General features: G+C 38.3%; 1 protein-coding gene across 12 annotated transcripts in view; it reads right to left on the minus strand.

Annotated features, from left to right (window-relative positions):
• Positions 1–3,948: 3,948 nt before the first annotated feature.
• The window catches only part of CSNK1G3 (casein kinase 1 gamma 3), a 155,797-nt gene continuing 140,524 nt past the window's right edge, over positions 3,949–19,221 (minus strand). For 5 of the 12 annotated variants that reach the window (XM_067569244.1, XM_067569239.1, XM_067569243.1 and 2 more), the window contains 3 exons: positions 16,788–16,894; positions 16,314–16,337; positions 3,949–7,554 (listed from right to left, as the gene is read on the minus strand). In XM_067569244.1, coding sequence (XP_067425345.1) covers positions 7,500–7,554; positions 16,314–16,337; positions 16,788–16,894 — 186 coding nt within the window. In that variant the 3' untranslated portion in view covers positions 3,949–7,499. Of the gene's footprint in view, positions 7,555–12,915; positions 13,456–16,313; positions 16,338–16,787; positions 16,895–19,221 lie in introns of those variants that run through there. The other 7 variants (XM_067569246.1, XM_067569241.1, XM_067569245.1 and 4 more) reach the window with 3 other exon arrangements.

Below are 19,221 nucleotides of genomic sequence, written 5' to 3' on the forward strand. Positions count from 1 at the left end.
ACATGCATAATGGAGGCCACGTCATCATTTGTCAGAATGAGACAGTTCATAGATGTTGCTATGCGAGAGTTTAGAGTCAGCAAGAAAACAAGGAGCACTCATAAGCTACGGACTGAACTAATTGTGGGTGTGTATCTTCAAGCAAAGGAGACTTCCCTGTACCTGCAAATTCTTCAAAATGTTCTCTACCCACCAGCACAACCTGTGTCTTGCTCATGTTCAGTTTCAAACATTTGTCCTTCATCCATGAACAGATCTCACCTAAGCACTGGGCTTTTTTGTGGTAGTAGCAGGGTCAATCATGAAGGAGAGGTAGAGCTGTGTGTCATCTACAAATTGCTGGCCTTGAGGCCATGTTGTCTGACCAGTTCACTTACTGGCTGCATGTAGATGTTGAATAGAGAGAATTGATCATTGTGGGAGTCCACAAGTGAGGAATCTAGTAATAGAGGAGCAGTTTCCCATCATTACTCACCAGGTGCATCCCTCTATGAAGAACAAACAATTTTAGTGCGTTACCCTGAATCATACCACCTCTCGCAGGGAGACTTCAACATCCCATGATCACCAGTGATGAATGCCGCAGAGAGGGCCAGGAGGTTAAGAATGAATGTCTGCCCTCTATCTACTGACAGTAGATGATCATCCATCTGTGCCAGTAAAGCAGTTTCAATTCCATATTCTAGCCTAAATCAATACTGTGCCCAGTCTAGGATATTAGCTTCAATTAGATGAGCTTGAGATTGGCCTTTGGCTAGCTTTTCTATGAGCTTGCTCAAGAGTGGAAGGTTTGACATGGAGTGATAGTTGTCAAGAACTGATGTATTCAGGGTTAGTTTCTTCCATGTTGGCTGAGCTATAGTGCATGTTTGAAGAAGGAAAAGAAGGTGCCTTCCCTGGATAAGGCATTGGCTATTTCAGTCATGAGTGGCACCAGTTGCTCATGAAAGGAGGGTCATAAACCAGGAACGGCATAGGTGGAATTCACAAGTTTTGAGGGGAAAGCTTTTCAGCGTAGCTAGAACTTCTTGATTAGTGAATGCACAAAACTCTGTGAATGTAGGCAGGCTATTGTAGTGAATGCAGGTGGGATGGACTCAGATTGTTTGAGAAGCCTTCCTGAATGTGCATAGCCTTTCCAGAGAAATAGGACCATCATTCTTTGCAGCACTTGATATTTGGCTCTTATGCAGGCTGTAGATATTTAAGATTAAGTAGTTTTCCATCCTGGTTAGCACACTGGGACAGGATTTGGCAGCTTCAATGAAGGCTGATAAGAAGGTTCTCTTGGTCTGTAATATAGCCTCGGCATAGGCTTTGAGGAAGTGGTGATTTCATTCTGTCTGTATCAGTCTTCATTTTCCACTATTGGCATTGGAATTTCTGCCCCTCAGACTCAGGGTGTCAGAAAACCAAGGAGATTTGTAGGCAGTGAAGAGAAAGGGCCTGTTTGCAGGTCAACTTGTGGATGGTTGAGGATAGCATAGAATGATGAGGAGGATCTGACGAATCATCCTGTGGGTGGAGTACTGGAGTCCTTTAGCAGGCAATGGAATTTAATGGGGTTTCTGAATCTTCCTGGTAGAATCAGGACCATGGGTCTTGTTACCTGAGCGTTAGAAGAGCTTTGACCACTGTCTTAATGAGGCGATGGTGTGTCCAAGACAGTGGAACGTCTCCCTGGAGAATTCAATGCTATCCCTGCCTCTGGCACACTAGGCAAGTCATTTAAATCAAATTTTCACAGCTGTAGCTCAGTGCTCCTGACTTTCTGGGGGTCCAACTTGAGACTCTTGGGTTGATCGCTTACAGCTACAACTGAAGTCACTGGGAACTGTGCTTTGAACATCTCAAGTGCTATAAAATGCTATGTGCTCTGAAAAAAAAATCAGGCCCTACGTGTCTCAAATTGGGCACCCAAAAGTAGCGGACACTTCTGACATTATCCTCTCAGTGCCTCGATTCCCCCTCTGCAAAATCATCCCACTAAGGTGTTGTGAAAACAAATTAATTGGTATCTGTGAAGCACTCAGATGCTATTGTAAGGAGCAGCATAAAAATCCCCATAAAGAAGTTTGTAATTTTGTATTCAGAGTAGGGCTTGAATAGCATGCAGTAAATAAGGCATGAGGACCACCCAATGAAAAATGAGGGGGAAACAAATTATGAATAGTTGCTGAAATAGGCAGGGGTTCTGTGGGGAAAAAAGTGTGATAATGGAATTAAAGGCTATCATAATGCATATGCACAAAGGGAGCTGAAGTTAAAATGCATGGGCAACCTCAATTATGGCATTTCCTTATTTGAGCAGGATTTTTTTTTTTTTAAACTGAAAAAATAAATTCCATCATGTGACACAATAACTGACCTTCACATGGGTTTTCACCACAGATGGAATCTTTAGATCCACAGCACAGACCTACATGAATTAGTGGATTAACTAGTAGCAGAAGATTTCTTTTCTGTGTGGTCCAGCTGCTCAAAGGGAAATAAACATTTGTCATTAGGTTTCACAGCTCTTTTCTAAATGTGCCTCCCAATCTTTAATGCATTTAGCCTCACAACACTTCTATGAAGTAGGGAATACTATTATCCTCATTTTACAGATAGGGAATTGAGGCAGAGAGAGGCTAAAGTGACTTGCCCAAGATCGCACAGGAAGTATGTCTGTGGTGGAACAGGGAATTAAACCCATGTCTCCCAAGTGCTAGTTTAGTGCCCTAACTTCTGGACCCCCTCCTGCCTGTCTGCCACTGCTCTGCATCTAAGTCAAATTACTTCCTCCACCATGCTGCCTGGGTTCCAGCAGAAACATTCAGAGCACAGAAGAGTCTCCCTGCTCTCAGTTCCACTGCCCAGCAGCACGGTAGCCTTCAAGAAATAGCATTGCATGGAAAATGCTGCTCAACCCCTGCAGCATACCCAGCAGCTCTGTGGGAATGATGCATACTCAATCCACTTGGCTGAGTGGGAATCTTCAGAGAATAATGCTGCCAGCTTCTAGCAATCCTATACAAGTGTGAACAGTCATATTCCGAGGCGCACAACTTGGCAACATTTGGGCAAGTTTTATTTATTTACTAGGATGACAAAAAGCATACACCTGACATAAGGGAGGCTCATTTGCTAAAATTCAAGTCTTTGCTCAAGCATATAGATGCTGAAGAATCTCAATCACAAAATCATAGGACTGGAAGAGAAGGTCATCTAGTCCAGTGCTCTGCACTTGTGGCAGGACTAAGCATCCCTGACAGGTGTTTGTCAAACACTTAAAAATGTCCATTGACGAAGATTCCACAACCTCCCTAGGCAATTTTATTCCAGTGCTTAACTACCCTGCAAAGTTTTCCCTAATGTCTAACCTAAACTGTCCTTGCTGCAATTTAAGCCCGATGCTTCTTGTCCTATTCCCAAAGGCTAAGGAGAACAATTGTTCCTACCTCCTCCTTGTAACAAACTTATGTCCCCTCCTCCCCAGCCCATAGTCTTCACTTCTCCTCTAAACAAACCCAATTTTTTCAATCTTTCCTCATAGAGCATGTTTGCTCTTTTTACAACAGTGTTACACTGTTGACTCATATTTAGCTTGTGATCCACGATGACCCCCAGATCCCTTTCTGCAGTACTCTTTCTTAGTGAGTCATTTCCCATTTTGTGTGTGCGCAAATGATTGTTCCTTCCTAAGTAGAGCACTTTGCATTTGTGCTTATTGAATTTCATCCTATTTACTGCAGACCATTTTTCTAGTTTGCCCAGATCATTCTGAATTTTAATACCAACTTCCAAAGCACTTGCAACCCTGCCCAGCCTGGTATCGTCCACAAACTTTATAAGTGTATTCTCTATGCCATTATCTAAATCATTGATGAAGATATTAAACAGGACCAGACCCAGAACTGATCCCTGTGGGACCCCACTAGATACGCCCTTCCAGCTTAATTATGAACCACTGATAACTACTCTCTGGAAACAGTTTTCCAACCATGCACACACCTTATAGTAGCTCTATCTAGGTTGTATTTCCCTAGTTTGTTTATGAGATTACAAGACATCGTATCAAAGCCTCACTAAAGTCAAGATACCACATCTACCACCTTCCCCTCTATCCACAAGGCTTGTTATCCTGTCAAAGAAAGCTATCAGGTTGGTTTGACATGGTTTATTCGTTACAAATCCATGCTGTTACTTATTACTTTATCATCCAGATCTTTGCAAATTGATTGCTTCATTATTTGCTCCATTGTCTTTCTGGGTACTGAAGTTCAGCTGACTGGTCTGTAATTTCCTGGGTTGTCCTTATTTCCCGTTTTATAGATTGGCACTATATTTGCCCTTTTCCAGTCCTCTGGAATCTCTCCTGTCTTCCATAACTTTTCCAAGATAATCACTAATGGCACAGATATCTCCTCAGTAAGCTCCTTGAGTATTGTAGGATGTATTTCATCATGCCCTGGTGACGAAGAAATCTAAATAATCTAAGTAATTTTTAACTTATTCTTTCCATATTTTATCCTCATAGCCTACCTCATTTTCACTGGTATTCACTACGTTAGATGTCCAATCGCTACTAACTTTTTCGGTGAAAATGAAACAAAAAAGTAATTTAGCACTTCTGCCATTTCCACATTTTCTAAAATTAAATGGTTAAGATTTTTTTCCCTCCTGCGACATTGGTTTGCCTATGTATTTTCCCCCCACCCTACAAATTCCACCTGAAACAGGCTTCTGGCATGGAAAATGTCAGCCCAAACAGCTAAAAGTGTGGAGAAACTATAAGCTATTGAAATTATGGTCTTGTATAGGAAAGTGTTAGGCATCCAAATCCACTAGAATATTTTTCTTAAAATTATATGACAGACACTGTGGCAAATACCCTACCACAACCATGGGATGCAGCTCACAAAGAGTGAATACCACATCACAAAGTAGATTCCAATTAGGTTTATGTATTTCCATCTATTTGTTGTCTAAATGCATCATTAGGCTGCCATTTTCAGTGACTTCCTTTTACAGAGCAATGCTTTGACACTCCAAATAGTTTAAAACTGTTTGGCAGGCCCCAAACTAATGTCTTCCACTATTATATCCAACACTGTAGGAAGGGGGGAAAGGCAAGTTAAAAAAAACTACCTTTATTTTTTTTTTTCCTTCTTCACTTACATAATTTTAAACAGGGATGAATTTCTTTATTCAGACATTCAGGCAATGTTGACTTCATTAATTTAGAAGGGAAAAAGCATACAGATGCAAAACATCATTGGCTTAACCTGAACATACCTGCATTACTTAGTACTGAGCAGTATGTGTTGCCAGAAGGAAACGTTTCCTCAGTATTAAAATGGAGTACTTAAAAATATTGCTAAAAAGCAAAATGTCAGATACTGGTCTTTGCAGAAAATAAACAGATTTTACATTTTTTTAAAATATTTAAGTCCATAATTGGATTAACATACACATCTTGTTATGTGTAAGGCATTCAGATCATATAAACACTGTACAGGTCAAACATCCCTTGAGAATGAAACTAAACAGCTGTATGACAAGAAATACAATACTCCATGTACTTACAAATATTATGGAGTGACAAATTTGGTCAAATACTGCAAAGACAGACATGTTTCACATTAGAATGGTCAATTCAACCTACTTTTTCAGCTCAAATCAAAATAAAGAACATTATGTAACTGTCCATGAGTTTAAGACAATCAGTAATGAAAACAGGTAGAGAGGAAACTATTGACCCAATTATACAGCATATGCTTTTGTAGGCCAAGTTCAGGTATTTAAAACAAAAATTTAACAAGATCATTAACAGCAACAGTGGCAATGACCAGATTACACATTTTGTATTCATGTGAGCACATCATCCATCAAAACAATGCACTGCAGTTTTGGCAGTTAAGAAAAAATACATTATAAAACAACTAAAATCCCTGTAAATGCAATAATGAATTCAAGGTGTGCATTTATCTATTTTAACACACATTTTGAATGTTACCACAAAAGAGATTAAAAATAAATAAGTATGCCAGAAGGCATATGTTGACAGAAAAAAATGACAAATGAGCTCTAGTAAGCTTTTTTAAAAATTGTGAGAAGTAAGTAAGTTTTGGTCAACGTATCTGTCTAGCCACTTCCTTCCTTTTATTCCATCTCTCCAAGTACTGGCAGCTAAATATGACAAAAGCACACCTCTCTCATTATGGCTTTAAATGAAGCAGACTTGAAAAAATGGAATGGGCTGTTTTTTTCTACAGAACAGCTGGTTTATATATATTGCAGGCACTTCAAAGGACTGTGGGGAAAAGTACCTGACCCATCCTTTCCTTAATATCTTAACTCAGTTGCAATACTACACAGAAAGGTAAGAAAGTTCCAGAAAACCACAGCAAAGTTTTAGGTACTACAGTCTAGTACACAGAGAAGGCAGCATAAGTTTAACCCATTTCCATTGCTTTTTTTTTTTTTTTTTTTTAAATCAAAGAGTAAAATAATTTACCAACAAGATCTAACAGTTACATGGCACATCCAAATTTTCTGTTTAAGGAGGATGTTGTCATTCAGCAGTAGCCTTCATGGGAATTTTAGGCTTTAATTCCCATTCCACTTTAAGCAGATTCACATTTATTTCTTCTTAGTGTATTTTATAACTCCTAAATATCTTCTCTCTTTTGAAGGTTTTTAATCTTCTTGTCTAATGTAACCAGAAGCACAACTTACATTATACAAACATTTGTATTTTTGTACAAGCACTGTTGCCATTTCTACTATACTGCAACTCCATTAGAGGCACAAAAAAAGCACAGAAACCCAGAGTCTACCAATACCTTTTTGTTCATTAGCAACTACAGCATAGACCATTGTCATCAGCCGAATCCAGCTAGCTTCTTCCTCAGTATCTCCAGGCAGTGACTGTACCATGATATCATGAAGAGGATGTAATGCTAATACAATACAATTTGGGACTGCAGTACCACCAGTAGTACTGATCAATGCAGATGTCACAGACAATAAAAAATCTTAAGGTAAGACTTTTTATTATTTTTAAATGCTTGGGCAACTATATTTTTCTTCATTATCCACTTGAAAAAAAGACTGCTTTCAACATGCTGTTATAGAGCTCATCAAAAACCAGATTTATAACATAACTGATCTTCCGGTAAGACACTGATAATGCTTTCTAGGACAGAAGAAATGCTTTTGAAGTTTAGTTTTGCTGAAGATAGAGCAGTGATCATTTGTACCATTTCACTAGTCCATTTACTGATGGTCAAAGAAGCATTCATGTTTGACAAAAGTTTAAAACTTCCAGAAGAGATGGATGAAAAATAAAATACAAATGAAGGACAACCAAACCAAAGCACAGAGGCATGACAGTTTTGTTTAAGAGGGAGTCTTTGAAAATCATTTGTGGTCACTACAGAAATGATTTTTTTTTTAAATCACAAGACAGCAGATGAACAAGAAAGTAATTCCCCATGTTCTGCCCGCTTCCAGAGTCATTTGTGGCGTTGAATGGTTTTTCTTTTCCTTCGCTTGAAAAAACAACAGCACCTGCAAGTGTGACAGGAAATACTACATTTAACAAAAAAATGAAAGCACAAAAATAAATCATGTCTAATGCCATACTTGTTTAATTTAAAATATGCAGTTAAGACTCTATAAAGTTATAAACCAGTGCAAGGTACATATTAACCTCCACTGTGGGTGACTGATATATTACTGAAGCCAAAACTACAGCAGAATTATTTCCAACATTTTTCACCCTTTTTTGGAGATAGTCAAATAAGTTTCATAACAGAAAAAAGAGTTATAAATAAAAATGACCACTACAGTTTCATGACAAAACAGAACAGGCATATTAGTTTGAGAGATATAGAGCATTATGTATTGAGGACGAAAGGTATATTTTTGGAAATAAAGTGTTTTGATCTCCTGTGTATTACTTTTCAATAAGTGCTAGTAGAATGTAAATGTATTTTAAGTATTTATAAACCGAATCACCACATTAAAATTCACTAATATTGCTAATGCTGCCTAACAATTTTAGAGGCACCCTTTAAGCACCCAGAGCTTGGGAACGGCTTTTTCATTTTGATTTAAATGTCTCAAACCCGTGTTTAACAATAATTTTAAAATTCATGTTCTAATTCAGTGCTGAGAAGAAACATCACCAAAGCTAGAATCTGAACTCAAAGTGGATTGGTACAGTATATTAGTATCCTTTCCTCTGCTTCATCATATATGAGGTGAAAAAGAGTGAAGCTGACAAAAATTTGTCAATTGCAAGGTGCTGACAGAATGGAGAAAGTCAGATAGGAGCAATGGGGAGAGTGGTATGCGGAGAGTAAACAAATATAGATAAATTAAAAAAGTAAGGGAAAATAAAAAGCAAAAAAGGGAACGACAAGACACAGAGGAAAGAAAAATTGAAGAAAGGAGCTAAGTGGTTTTAAAAATCAAAGACTAAACAGAGGAACAAATAATGGAAGAAGACAACAAAAAGAGGACTGAAGGAACAGACAGAGAGGGAAGAAAGTACACTTGTGGCATTTCCTTGCTATGTTACTATAAAGGAATTTAGCCCTCCCTCTAAAATCCCAAAATAAACCTGCTTTGACTTCCAGGAGATCTATTCTAAGGTTAAAATGTACAATGGAGAAAATATTCACACCACCTTTTTTGTTTACTATAATTTCAGAAGTGAATGAGCAAAACTTTATTGTAGGATATTTGATAGTCCAGGACTGATTTGGTGATTTGTTGGTAGTGCTCTGTACTACTGTGCTGCATGCTAGGTAAGGATTGCTGTTATCCACAGTGTCTCCTTCTCAAGGTGAGAAGTGGTGACATATTCTACAGCCACCGCAGTTAAGAGGGTTGGTGTGCTTTCAGTATCCTATCAGTCCTTCAGCTCATCAAGCATTAGCATTAGTTATGTTCCTAAAGGAAGTCTGCCTGCTTGGTTGAGGTGGTGTGGATTTTGAAAAGAAGAAAAAATACGGGTCATCAGTGTTCCAAGAGGGAAATTATTCATAGTGAGGAGAGAGGGAGAGTCGCTTTCTCAAAATATTATACAAGGGCACCCTGCAACTTAATCACAAACCGTATTGGGAGACAGACTCAGAGCAGAGCTGGACAGAGTTACGTGACTTGCAGCAGAAAACCCAATGATTAGTTATTGATAATGAGAAAACCCACAGTTAGAAGACCATAATAATTCTTAAACAATTAAATAATTCTTTCCAAGATATAGGTGCCGGCCATATGTTATTTATTTGTACAGTGCTTATAACAAACTAGAACATGCAGATCTTGAAGAACAACAAACAATTGCACCTAAAATCTGTCCATAAATCCTTAGATTTTTTGGTCATCCATGTACTAATGGCCAAGCTATGACCACTACAGTTTGTGCTTAGGTTCTGAACCTGAAAGCAGATCTGCAGAAATTGGTTCACTGACAACGCCTCATTCACTGAACCCTTTGGCAAACCTTCATTCACTACTAGCTATAACACCTTTGGAGACATGGCATAATCACCCATCACTGCACTGTTTGACAAAAAACACATGGCGCAATACCAGGAAATTCAATCTTAGGATTCTAGTGATAGGTCACTTGGGCTCCTGTCTCAGTTTATTATATCTCCAGCTCTCAGAATGATTTGTATTATAGGTTAATTTGTCTACACAAACATTTAGCTTGTGGCAAACTGGGGCATGAATCTATCCTGCAATGGACTGTCCGTGTGGACCCCGCTGAAGCACATTAACAGTTGGTTCTGTATGCTTCCTTCTCGAGCAGGTTTCAGTCCTTCCTTAGTTGTGATCTCTACATTATGCTTGTACTGCTTCACTGGTTCCTGCTCTTGACTGTTAGTCTGCCCCTTCCATGCCAACTACATGTGGGCATTGCACAGCTGCCAGTGCAACTGGCATTGGACGTGCAGAAACGTTCCATCCTTCACCAATTCAGACAGCATCTCCCATCAACCACATGAGCCTCATGAAATTTGAAGTATTACTATTACAAAGATCTTTTATATTAACAGATATTCATCTTAATTGTGATGAAATGTGATCTAACAGAGTACTCCAATTAAGAGGATTTCACTATTTAATGCTGAAGTCAGAAAGCTATTGGTAAGGGAAATAAATCCTTCAATTTTAATACGTATTAATGAAGTTTTTTGTTGAAGGAACGTAAATATACATTCCAAGTCATGAAACTGCCTTGGAAGCTCTGATACCACAAATATACATTTAACATCTAAAAAGTGCTGGAACTCTCAAAGCCTCTAAATTTTAACAAATGTCATTTAAATATATCTAAATGTATGTAATAAAAAGGTAGACATCTATTTTAAAATCTCCCAGCATAAAAGCTCTTATGCCAAGATTTAACCTAGCGCTAACTTTATACCTTAATATACACCTTAACACACACAAAACCACCTTCACACAACACTCCACCAAGAAGTAGACTGCATGAGAACCTGCTTCAATACAGGAAAAAAAAACCCTCTAACTGAACACCCTTAGTTGTCACCTACCACTCCACATGGAACTCATATGGGGTATCACTAAATAATTACAATCCATACTTTATGGGGACTACATCCTGAAAGAAAACTTTCCTGAAACCCCCTCTTCTGGCCTTCAAGCTCCCTCTTTCCCAACCTCATCAACAGAAGCAAGCTCCTAACAGATCAGGACACAACAACTCCTCAAAGCAGCACCAGCACCTCCCATAACAATAGATGCAAAGCACAACCTGCAGACCTATCTCCACTGCTATGATCAATACCACCCACAACACACCTTTCAAGATCCATGAGTCCTACACATGCCTAGCTATCACAACATGTGGTGTACCTCATCCAGTGCACTAAATGCTCCAACAACGACTATGTGGGTGAAACCAGACAATCAGTACATTCTCAAATGAACTCACAAAGAAAATGATAAAAGACAAATACTGTATCACTCGTAGTCCTTTTCACAAAAAGATCACTCTGTTTGACCTCTCTCCTCATCCTCAAAGGAAACCTGCACAACTCCTGCAAAAGATGAGCCTTGGAACTTAAAATTCATAACTCTGCTAGACACCAAAAATCATGGATTGAATGAAGACACTGGATTTATGGCTCATTACAACAATCTGTAACCCATTAACCATCCTTTGTCCTAGACTGTAGAGGTGTTAACTGCCCACTTCACTTTGAATGGCCTCTTGCAACATGCAACTTATCTCCTCATCTCTTCCACCCTTATATTTAGCTGTGACATTCTGAGTACCTCTCCCAAACCTGAAGAGCTCTGTGTAAGCTCAAAAGCTTGTCTCTTTAACCAACAGACCTTAGTACAATAAAAGATATTACCTCACCCACCTTGTGTCTCTAAATTTATACAGACTGTTTATAAACCCTTTAAGAATACAGTTTATAACAAAAATCCTGCAGTGTTTAAGTATATTGTCACTAGAGGGCCTCACTATCAAACATACTATTGAATTGCTTTAAAACAATTTTAATAGGGCACCCATTCTCTGTGTATGTGTGTTTGAAACACAAAACTACAACAACTTTAACTATGCACACAAATATCTAAGGATATTAAAGTTACTATTATACTTAACAGGAAAGAAGGTATCCACAATCTGCAAGGTATGTTCTCATGTGCTAAGAAATATTTTGTGCATTTAAAAATGTTTTCTATGTGGCAGAAGTTTATCATGTTTTCTAAACTTTCTGCTTGTGGCTATAACAACTTTCATCTGTTGCATAAACAGTGACTATCCTACCTAATAGAAAGCAACAGCTTTCCCCTCTTTTCTACACAAGCTAAAATGACCTTTATCAACTAGGCCTTCAATTTCAATGATATGTTTAAAAGTCTTCCTCCCTTCTCCCCATTAAGTGTGTTGCCAAATCTGTTTTTTGTTCAGTAACTCCAAAATGCTTAATCCACAATGCTAAAAATTTTGACCCAAGGTTTGTCTACACAAAAGATCATTCAGAATAAGGCAGGGTGTGAACTATTCCTGATTAACTGTGTGCGTGGAAGTTCTTATTCCAAAATAAGAGTGCCTAATTCCAAATTAGCTTAATCAATTTTGGAATAAGAGTTCACAGATGGAGTTATTTAGCTGAGGTTAGTCCTGCTTTGAGCAGGGGGTTGGACTAGATGACCTCCTGAGGTCCCTTCCAACTCTATGATTCTATGGAGTTAACTACTCTTGATTAATCAGGATTAGCTATTCTGGAGTAACTCCCTATATAGACACGCCCTTATTCTCTCCCCTTGTTTACTGCCACCACTTCATCTTCTTTGACATCCCTGAGTTCCACCTCACTTTAGTCTAATTTATCCAAAATTTCATTATTATAAATGCTTATGTATCTTTCTGCTATGATAATGTCACTGCCCTCAAGTCTCTCATTGCTGTCTCCTTCCACTTTTCTCTGATGCCTAATTACATCTTTAAAGTTCTTTGATTTTGCTCTTGCCTCTCACACTCTTCACTCAGCTAATTCTGCAGTCTTTCTTGTTGCTTTTGTCTCCTCCCTCCAAATCATGTTCTTGCTCATGCTGCCCCCTAACCTTGGCCAGCCTTCTACCTCCAGTATACCAAGCACTTTCACTCTCCTTCAATTTGCCTCTAAGATGCTGAAATATTAAACTCTTTCTTTTGCTACCACACCAGCCTCCACTCAGGTTCTTCCACATACACCACTCCTATTCTTAACCAGGATATGATTATATTTGAATGAAGCCAACATAATAGATATAATAAAACTCTCCCAAGAGATTTTCCCTGGTCTCCCTGTTTTATCACCAATCCAATTTCATTCATGTGTTATATTTGTATGCATTTTATCTAAGTTATTAAATATTCATATTACCATCATTCCCCCTCAACCCCAATCAGGATTGCAATTTCACTATGCTAGGCTCTGCACATACAAAGACAGAGACCCTGTCCTGGAGGGCTTACAATTTCAAAACAGGAGTGGAGCTGATCAACAACCAGAAATTCCATCCCATGGCAGAGTTTATATTTCAACATTTTAATTTGACCTGAATCAGGACAAAAGTTAAAATATTGAAACTTCTTACAGAATACAATGTTGCAAAAAAAAATTTATTTCAAAATGTTGGAACATCTTGACCTACATGGAACCCTGCCATTTGAGAATCAAAATACTCAGTTTGGGGTTAGTTTGACTTTGCACTGCATTTGCCTGAGCTGCTGAAATGCTTCACAGAAGTCGTAGTTCAGGGTCCATGTCATGTCACCATTCTTCCCTATGAGCCAGGTTCCCTGGCCAGAATATATCTTCCATGATGATGATGTGGTAGTTCAACGAGAGGACAAACTGTGCTGCATCATGGGAGATGGATCCTAGTTAGGGAGACCAACCCACAATGGACGATGAAGGCATGTGGCATCTGAAATACAAACGCCTATCAGGCACTACAACAGCTTAGGCAGATGAAATTCAGTGTTGAACTGAAGTAAAATTAAATGTTTTGATTCGGTTCAACAAATCGAAGTATTCCCATTCAAGACAACCTGAGACAAAACAAAATATTTTTGTCACTTTTGCCAAAATTTTATTTTCCCTGAAGAAAATTTTGATTTTGTGGAAACCACATTTTCCACCAAAAAAGCAATCAGAAAATTCCTGACCAGCTCTTATAATTTGATTGTAAATTCTTTGAGACAAGAACCTGGTCTTAAGGCTATAAAACATCGTGCAAACTTACATCAATATAAAAATTAAATAGCCACCTATGTAATAGAAAACCATTTAAAATTAGGGTATTTCATTTTTGAAAATTAGGCTGAGTGTAAATACTTTGTCAATTTTAAATATGTGACCAACACAATGACAGTAGTTTTGTGATAAAGTGTGTATGTATATGTACCCATATGTATTAGATACACATGCACACACTGTAAGCATAGTAAATATACTGTTGGGCTGGCAGTCATAGATGGCCCCTTTGCTTGCAGTGGGATGTTTACAGGAAAACAAGCTACCAAAAGATTCACAAAGTCAATCGTGAAACAGAAGCGGTATATCTATATCTAGCTAAACTATGCTTGCATCCATAAATCACCGGCAGCTACCTGTGAGGGCAACCTTTCTGAAATCTTACAAACAAATTAATTCCACGCAGTTTTGAGAGGTGCTGAGAAACTGCTGCTTCCTTTGATTTATATAGCATTTATCTTTGTTCGGCAAATTTGGTCACCAACTTTTACAACCAAAGAAACAACATTGACTGATTTTCCGCATAGGAAGATGCATGTTTATACCAATTCCAATAAACGGTCATTTAAAAAAAAAAAATCCCTAAAACTGAAAATAAATTATGTCTTGGAAGTAAACCATAAGACTAATGATATTTTGGACAAATACTAAATGCATGCCCTCAGAATATGGGAAAATATTACAAACGAAAGATTTCTGGAAGAGCTTTAACTTTGTTCATATTTTCAGATGGAGCAAAGATTAGGCAAAAGGAACAAGTAGTAATTTGTTTCTTGACAAAGTTTCCTTAAAAAAAGTTATATACAATGTCTATCCATAAGTACAGATATGAAAAATGTACTTGCACTTAAATTTTAAATCGGCATGTGTGAACATTAAGTAATCTTCACAACATCCTATCAACTAAATTGTATTTTATTTTTGTAGTTGATTAAGATTCTTGCAATATATAGTTATAAAGCACTTAATACCACCTGAAAGGATCCCTAATGCATACACCTAATATATTACTGCTTGCAGCAGCTCTTTTTGCCTTTAATTACTAAGAAACCATAAAAATCAGTTCTAAAGGGATGGTGAAGCAGAAGGTGTGGTTTAGAATCTATTGGCAATAAAAAAGTTGTTCTCTCTGGGAAAGTGAGATTCCCATGAGTCACAAAGATTAATAAGAATCAGACAGAGACAGGTTAAGACTCATTTGTTTAGTATGTAAGACACAACAGCAAAAAAAGGCCAAAAAGTACAAAGATAGGCTCCTAAATATGTGATTTGTTTTTCAGAGATGCTAAACAAAGATAAACACTATATAAATCAAAGGAAGCAGTAGTTTCCCAGCAACTCTCAAAACTGCCTGGACTTCATTTTTTCAAGATGCTAAACATGGATTTAATTGTTTAACTCTAGGATTCTACATCTGAAAATTTTGGCCTTATTCTTTAGCATTTTTCAGAGATGAGCACCTGGCAACAGCGTTAATATAAATCAAGCCAAATCTACAAATCATCCAGCACGTAGACTATTCAGGTAAGTAGTGTTTTGTAAATTACATAATGAACTTTAAGTAGCTTCCATGAGAATCAGTAACATCAGAAATAATCTAAAGTTAACTATGGTCATTAAAAGTGCTTTGGTCAAACAAACTGTTTGGTCAAACAAACAAACTGTTTGGGGAAGGGCCTAACTATCTCTTTCTAGAGATCCCAGCACAATGGAGCCCCAGTATAACTGTGTCTGATCAATGGTCATTACTGTAATACTACTCTCATCACTAATACGAATAATGTACCATGACTTTCATGTATGAGTGTCTCCATATGATGATTAGCTGGACACACCGTTGTGAAATCACGTTCTCCAAAGCAATACAGAAGTGTCACTTAAAAATACCCCAATATTTATTTTCTAATAATAAAGAAAAATCTGTTTTATTCTGTATTATAAATTGCACTATCCAAATGGGTGTATTTAATGCCCACATACATCAACAAATATTTTTCCATTTCACTGTAATTGATGTACCCTGTTAAGTTTTTGTAATTAGTTAGCTAGTTGCCTATAACTAATAATTTAGTAAATACTATGTTTAAAAAGACAATGTGCAATCAAAGTTCAAACATCTTCCAGTATTTAGTACTAATTCAAATAAATTATTTTCTAGGTATTAAATTGTTACCTGAAAACAAAAACATCTGAAAACATCAATGTTTTTCCACTAAAATAGCATAGCAAATGATATATAAAAAACATTGATATTGTACTGTCCACTTAAAAGTATTAGAGAAAGTACACACAGACTACACCACTTGAAACAAATTTAAGAGTTAAAGCAGGCAAAACAGCTCCTTAACATGCTGGTATTTCTTCCTGTCTCCAAGACAGGCTGTCTAATGGTATTATACATTTCAAATCCTTTTGCATAGGTTTTCCAATTATAATTGCCATTTTGAGGCTTTTTCATAAAGTTTTAAGCCACACAATAAGAAGAAAGCCAATGGAGCTATTTCTGCCTGCCTACACTTTAGAACTCACCACATGTTCAACACTTTCTGGCAGCTATACATAAAAAAATAATGGGAAAAAAGAGAATCAGAACACCATACACCAAGCAAAAGTTCTACATTTCTCACGTGAGACTTGTATTCAGTATAGTCATTTAAAAAGACTGTAAAACTTCTTACCACATTTTTAGTTAACATGTCAAAATCAAGTACGGATTTCACTACTGTAAAGTGAACAATCTGTGTTATATTAACTTTAACTAATGCAGTCAACATTAATGAGTAACATATATTCTAATATTTAATTATTTGAAGCTCATATAATTAAAGATAAAAAATATTGAAGTATTGTGCCATTTACCAGTAGTAATCAGATTTAGTATGATAGTATTTGAGTGTGCAAGGTTCTTTTAATAAGTAACTAGCTAAGTGAAATTCTGACAAGCTCAGTACTAGGGATCAAAACACTGGCTTTTAAACTTTAATAGATAAGAACAATACATACTTTGTTTCATCCATTACTTCTACTTCAGTAGGGGCTGTGATAGGAGCATTCGAACGGCCTGCAGTTGGGTCATCTGTGTTCAGTTCTCCATTTGTTGAGCTTACAACCTGCAATTACCAAAGTATTTTAAATTATGCAAGTGCACATGTACGATTCTGCAACATCATAACATACTGAAAATCTGGATTAGCGTTATAAATATTGCCATTTTAGACGCTATCATGACCACCTTTCTTCTAATACAATTGACTAACTTTGCTCCATGCACTCACCCTCCTGCTGCTATAAGAAAAGCCATCTACAAGACTGACTCCTTAAAGATGGCAGACTAAGTGCAGTACCACAGTATTTAGGATTGACAGCCCCTGATCCTCAGTTTCTTTGATACACTCACTAAGACAAAAGCAAAAATATGAAGATATTAAGGAAGAAATTATTCTGGCCATGTGGTGAAAGCAGCAAGTTAGAACATATGGAGCCCTGGCTCTGTTGATCTTCCACTACCTAGCAGCATGTGGTATACTTGGAGGCTGGAGAGGAAGTAGGAAGATTGGCAGGTGCCATGGATATGACTTCAGAAGCTTCCTGAAATGCCACCTTCCCCACTGGTCAGCTGATCTGCAGGACTCCGGGTCAGGGAAGACAAGGTTGCATTGGCAATGATGTGGCTGTCCCCTCCCGATTAGTAGTTATTGTGGTTACAAGGCTTGCAGGCCTCTCTAATGGCACCTGGTTACCCCAAAAGCAGGCACTTTGCAAGAGTCAAGGCTGTTTTCCTGCCTGATGTAGAATACTACCAGACTCAGTGCAGTTCTACCCTAGATCAGCCTCATTCAGACCCTCTCAGAGTTGCTTAGCCCCCTCCCTTTCCCAGACTGAACTAGCAAAAAGCACTTACGAGGGGTGGAAAGACTAGACCTTACAGGCAACAAAGTGTTTGCTCTCAGTTTCCCTGCAACACAGGAGCATTAACTGCCACCCAGCAAGTAGGTATGCTCTTACCTTCTATACCCATCTCCTCCTAAACTCCTTCCCAACTTCCCAAACCATCCTTATTGTCTCAGGGCCCCGGCTTGGTTTTTAGCAAAGTACAATCTACAAATGCTCACTCACTTCCCTCACCACCAACAGGGCAAATGCTGTCATTCCAGAGCCCTCTCCCTTATTTATTTTGGGCGGTTTGCCAGGCAGTTGGCTGACTGAGGGTAGGTGAAAAAAGAGTTCACATTAGATAAGGGAACACATCCTCTAAGGAAAAGGGCAGGTCTACTAGCCAGAGAGCAATCAAAGTTGCGGCCAGGTGCAGAAAAGCTGTATCTGCATGATACAATTCTAGTTGGGATAATATGGTGGCAGGAGCCTGCAGGATACAGATGTGAAACTTAACATGATGTCAGTACCTGGAGCAACAGGTAGGCTGACACTAGATAGGATAGACAGGGCTCACCAGTCAAGTGAATATTATGTGTAGGGAATAGGAAGATGGCTCAAGAGCTTATACTTCAAAAGATTCTTAACCTCTGGTGATCGAAGGGGACAGAAGACAGGTGAGAAAAATCAGCCCTATCATGCCATTTACTGGTTCACTCTCACAAATTCTATTCATGTAGCTATTGTGGAATTATAGGCAGAGCTGGTAGCACTGCCTACTAAGGTGGCTCCACTACTTCCTACTATAAAACCCTGTTTTTAATTGCTTATAACGTTGCTAATCTTTAACCATTTGGGCTGAAATTTTCTGTTACAGGTGTCCGCTTAAGGCTGATTTATTTAAGTTTCAACTAAAATGGCACAGCCATTTCCAAGAATGAGATTAGGGGGAAAAAATACATTAGTTTTGCCAATGTTAAAAAAAAATTGACCACCTTTTCTTTGAGAAACTCTAGCACTCCCAAGTTTTGGAGCAGGGATTTGAAATTTCTCAGGGTGGTGATCTTTGTGTAAGAAATGAACATTTTGCATCCTCCTGAAATTCCATCCAATTTTGAACAGGCTATAAGACCCTGAAAAATCTCAGATGCGCATGCTCAGTAGTCTTGTTACAATGCAACTAAATTCTCCAAAGATTTCATCTGCACTTAGCATGCTCTGGCCCAGGGCTGCAGGGGATGAGAAGGACTTTCCCTGCAATTGTTGCTCCAAACTGCTGCAGGTTAGGTTGAAGCCAGGCAGGGGAAGTGAGAGCAGGGAGACTCTCCTGCGCTTTCAATTATCCCTCTGCTGCACCTAGGAAGCATTGAGAGGGAAGTCCCCTGACTTAAATGCAGAAAGGCCAAGAGCCTGACAAGCAAAGAGGGTGGAAGAGTTTGGAACAAGGAGCCTAGGGGGAAGATAGGGAGTATAGATTGGGTCTGGAGTCTGGCTGGAAGGGAGAGAAACTGGGACTGGGTAAAATGGAAATAATAGTACTCCCCTGCCTCACAAGGGTGTTGTG

The sequence above is a fragment of the Emydura macquarii genome, unplaced genomic scaffold, assembly GCF_026122565.2.
Source record: "Emydura macquarii macquarii isolate MOO-44397 ecotype Brisbane River unplaced genomic scaffold, CSIRO-AGI_Emac_v2 contig_2897, whole genome shotgun sequence".
NCBI classification, from domain to species: domain Eukaryota; kingdom Metazoa; phylum Chordata; order Testudines; family Chelidae; genus Emydura; species Emydura macquarii.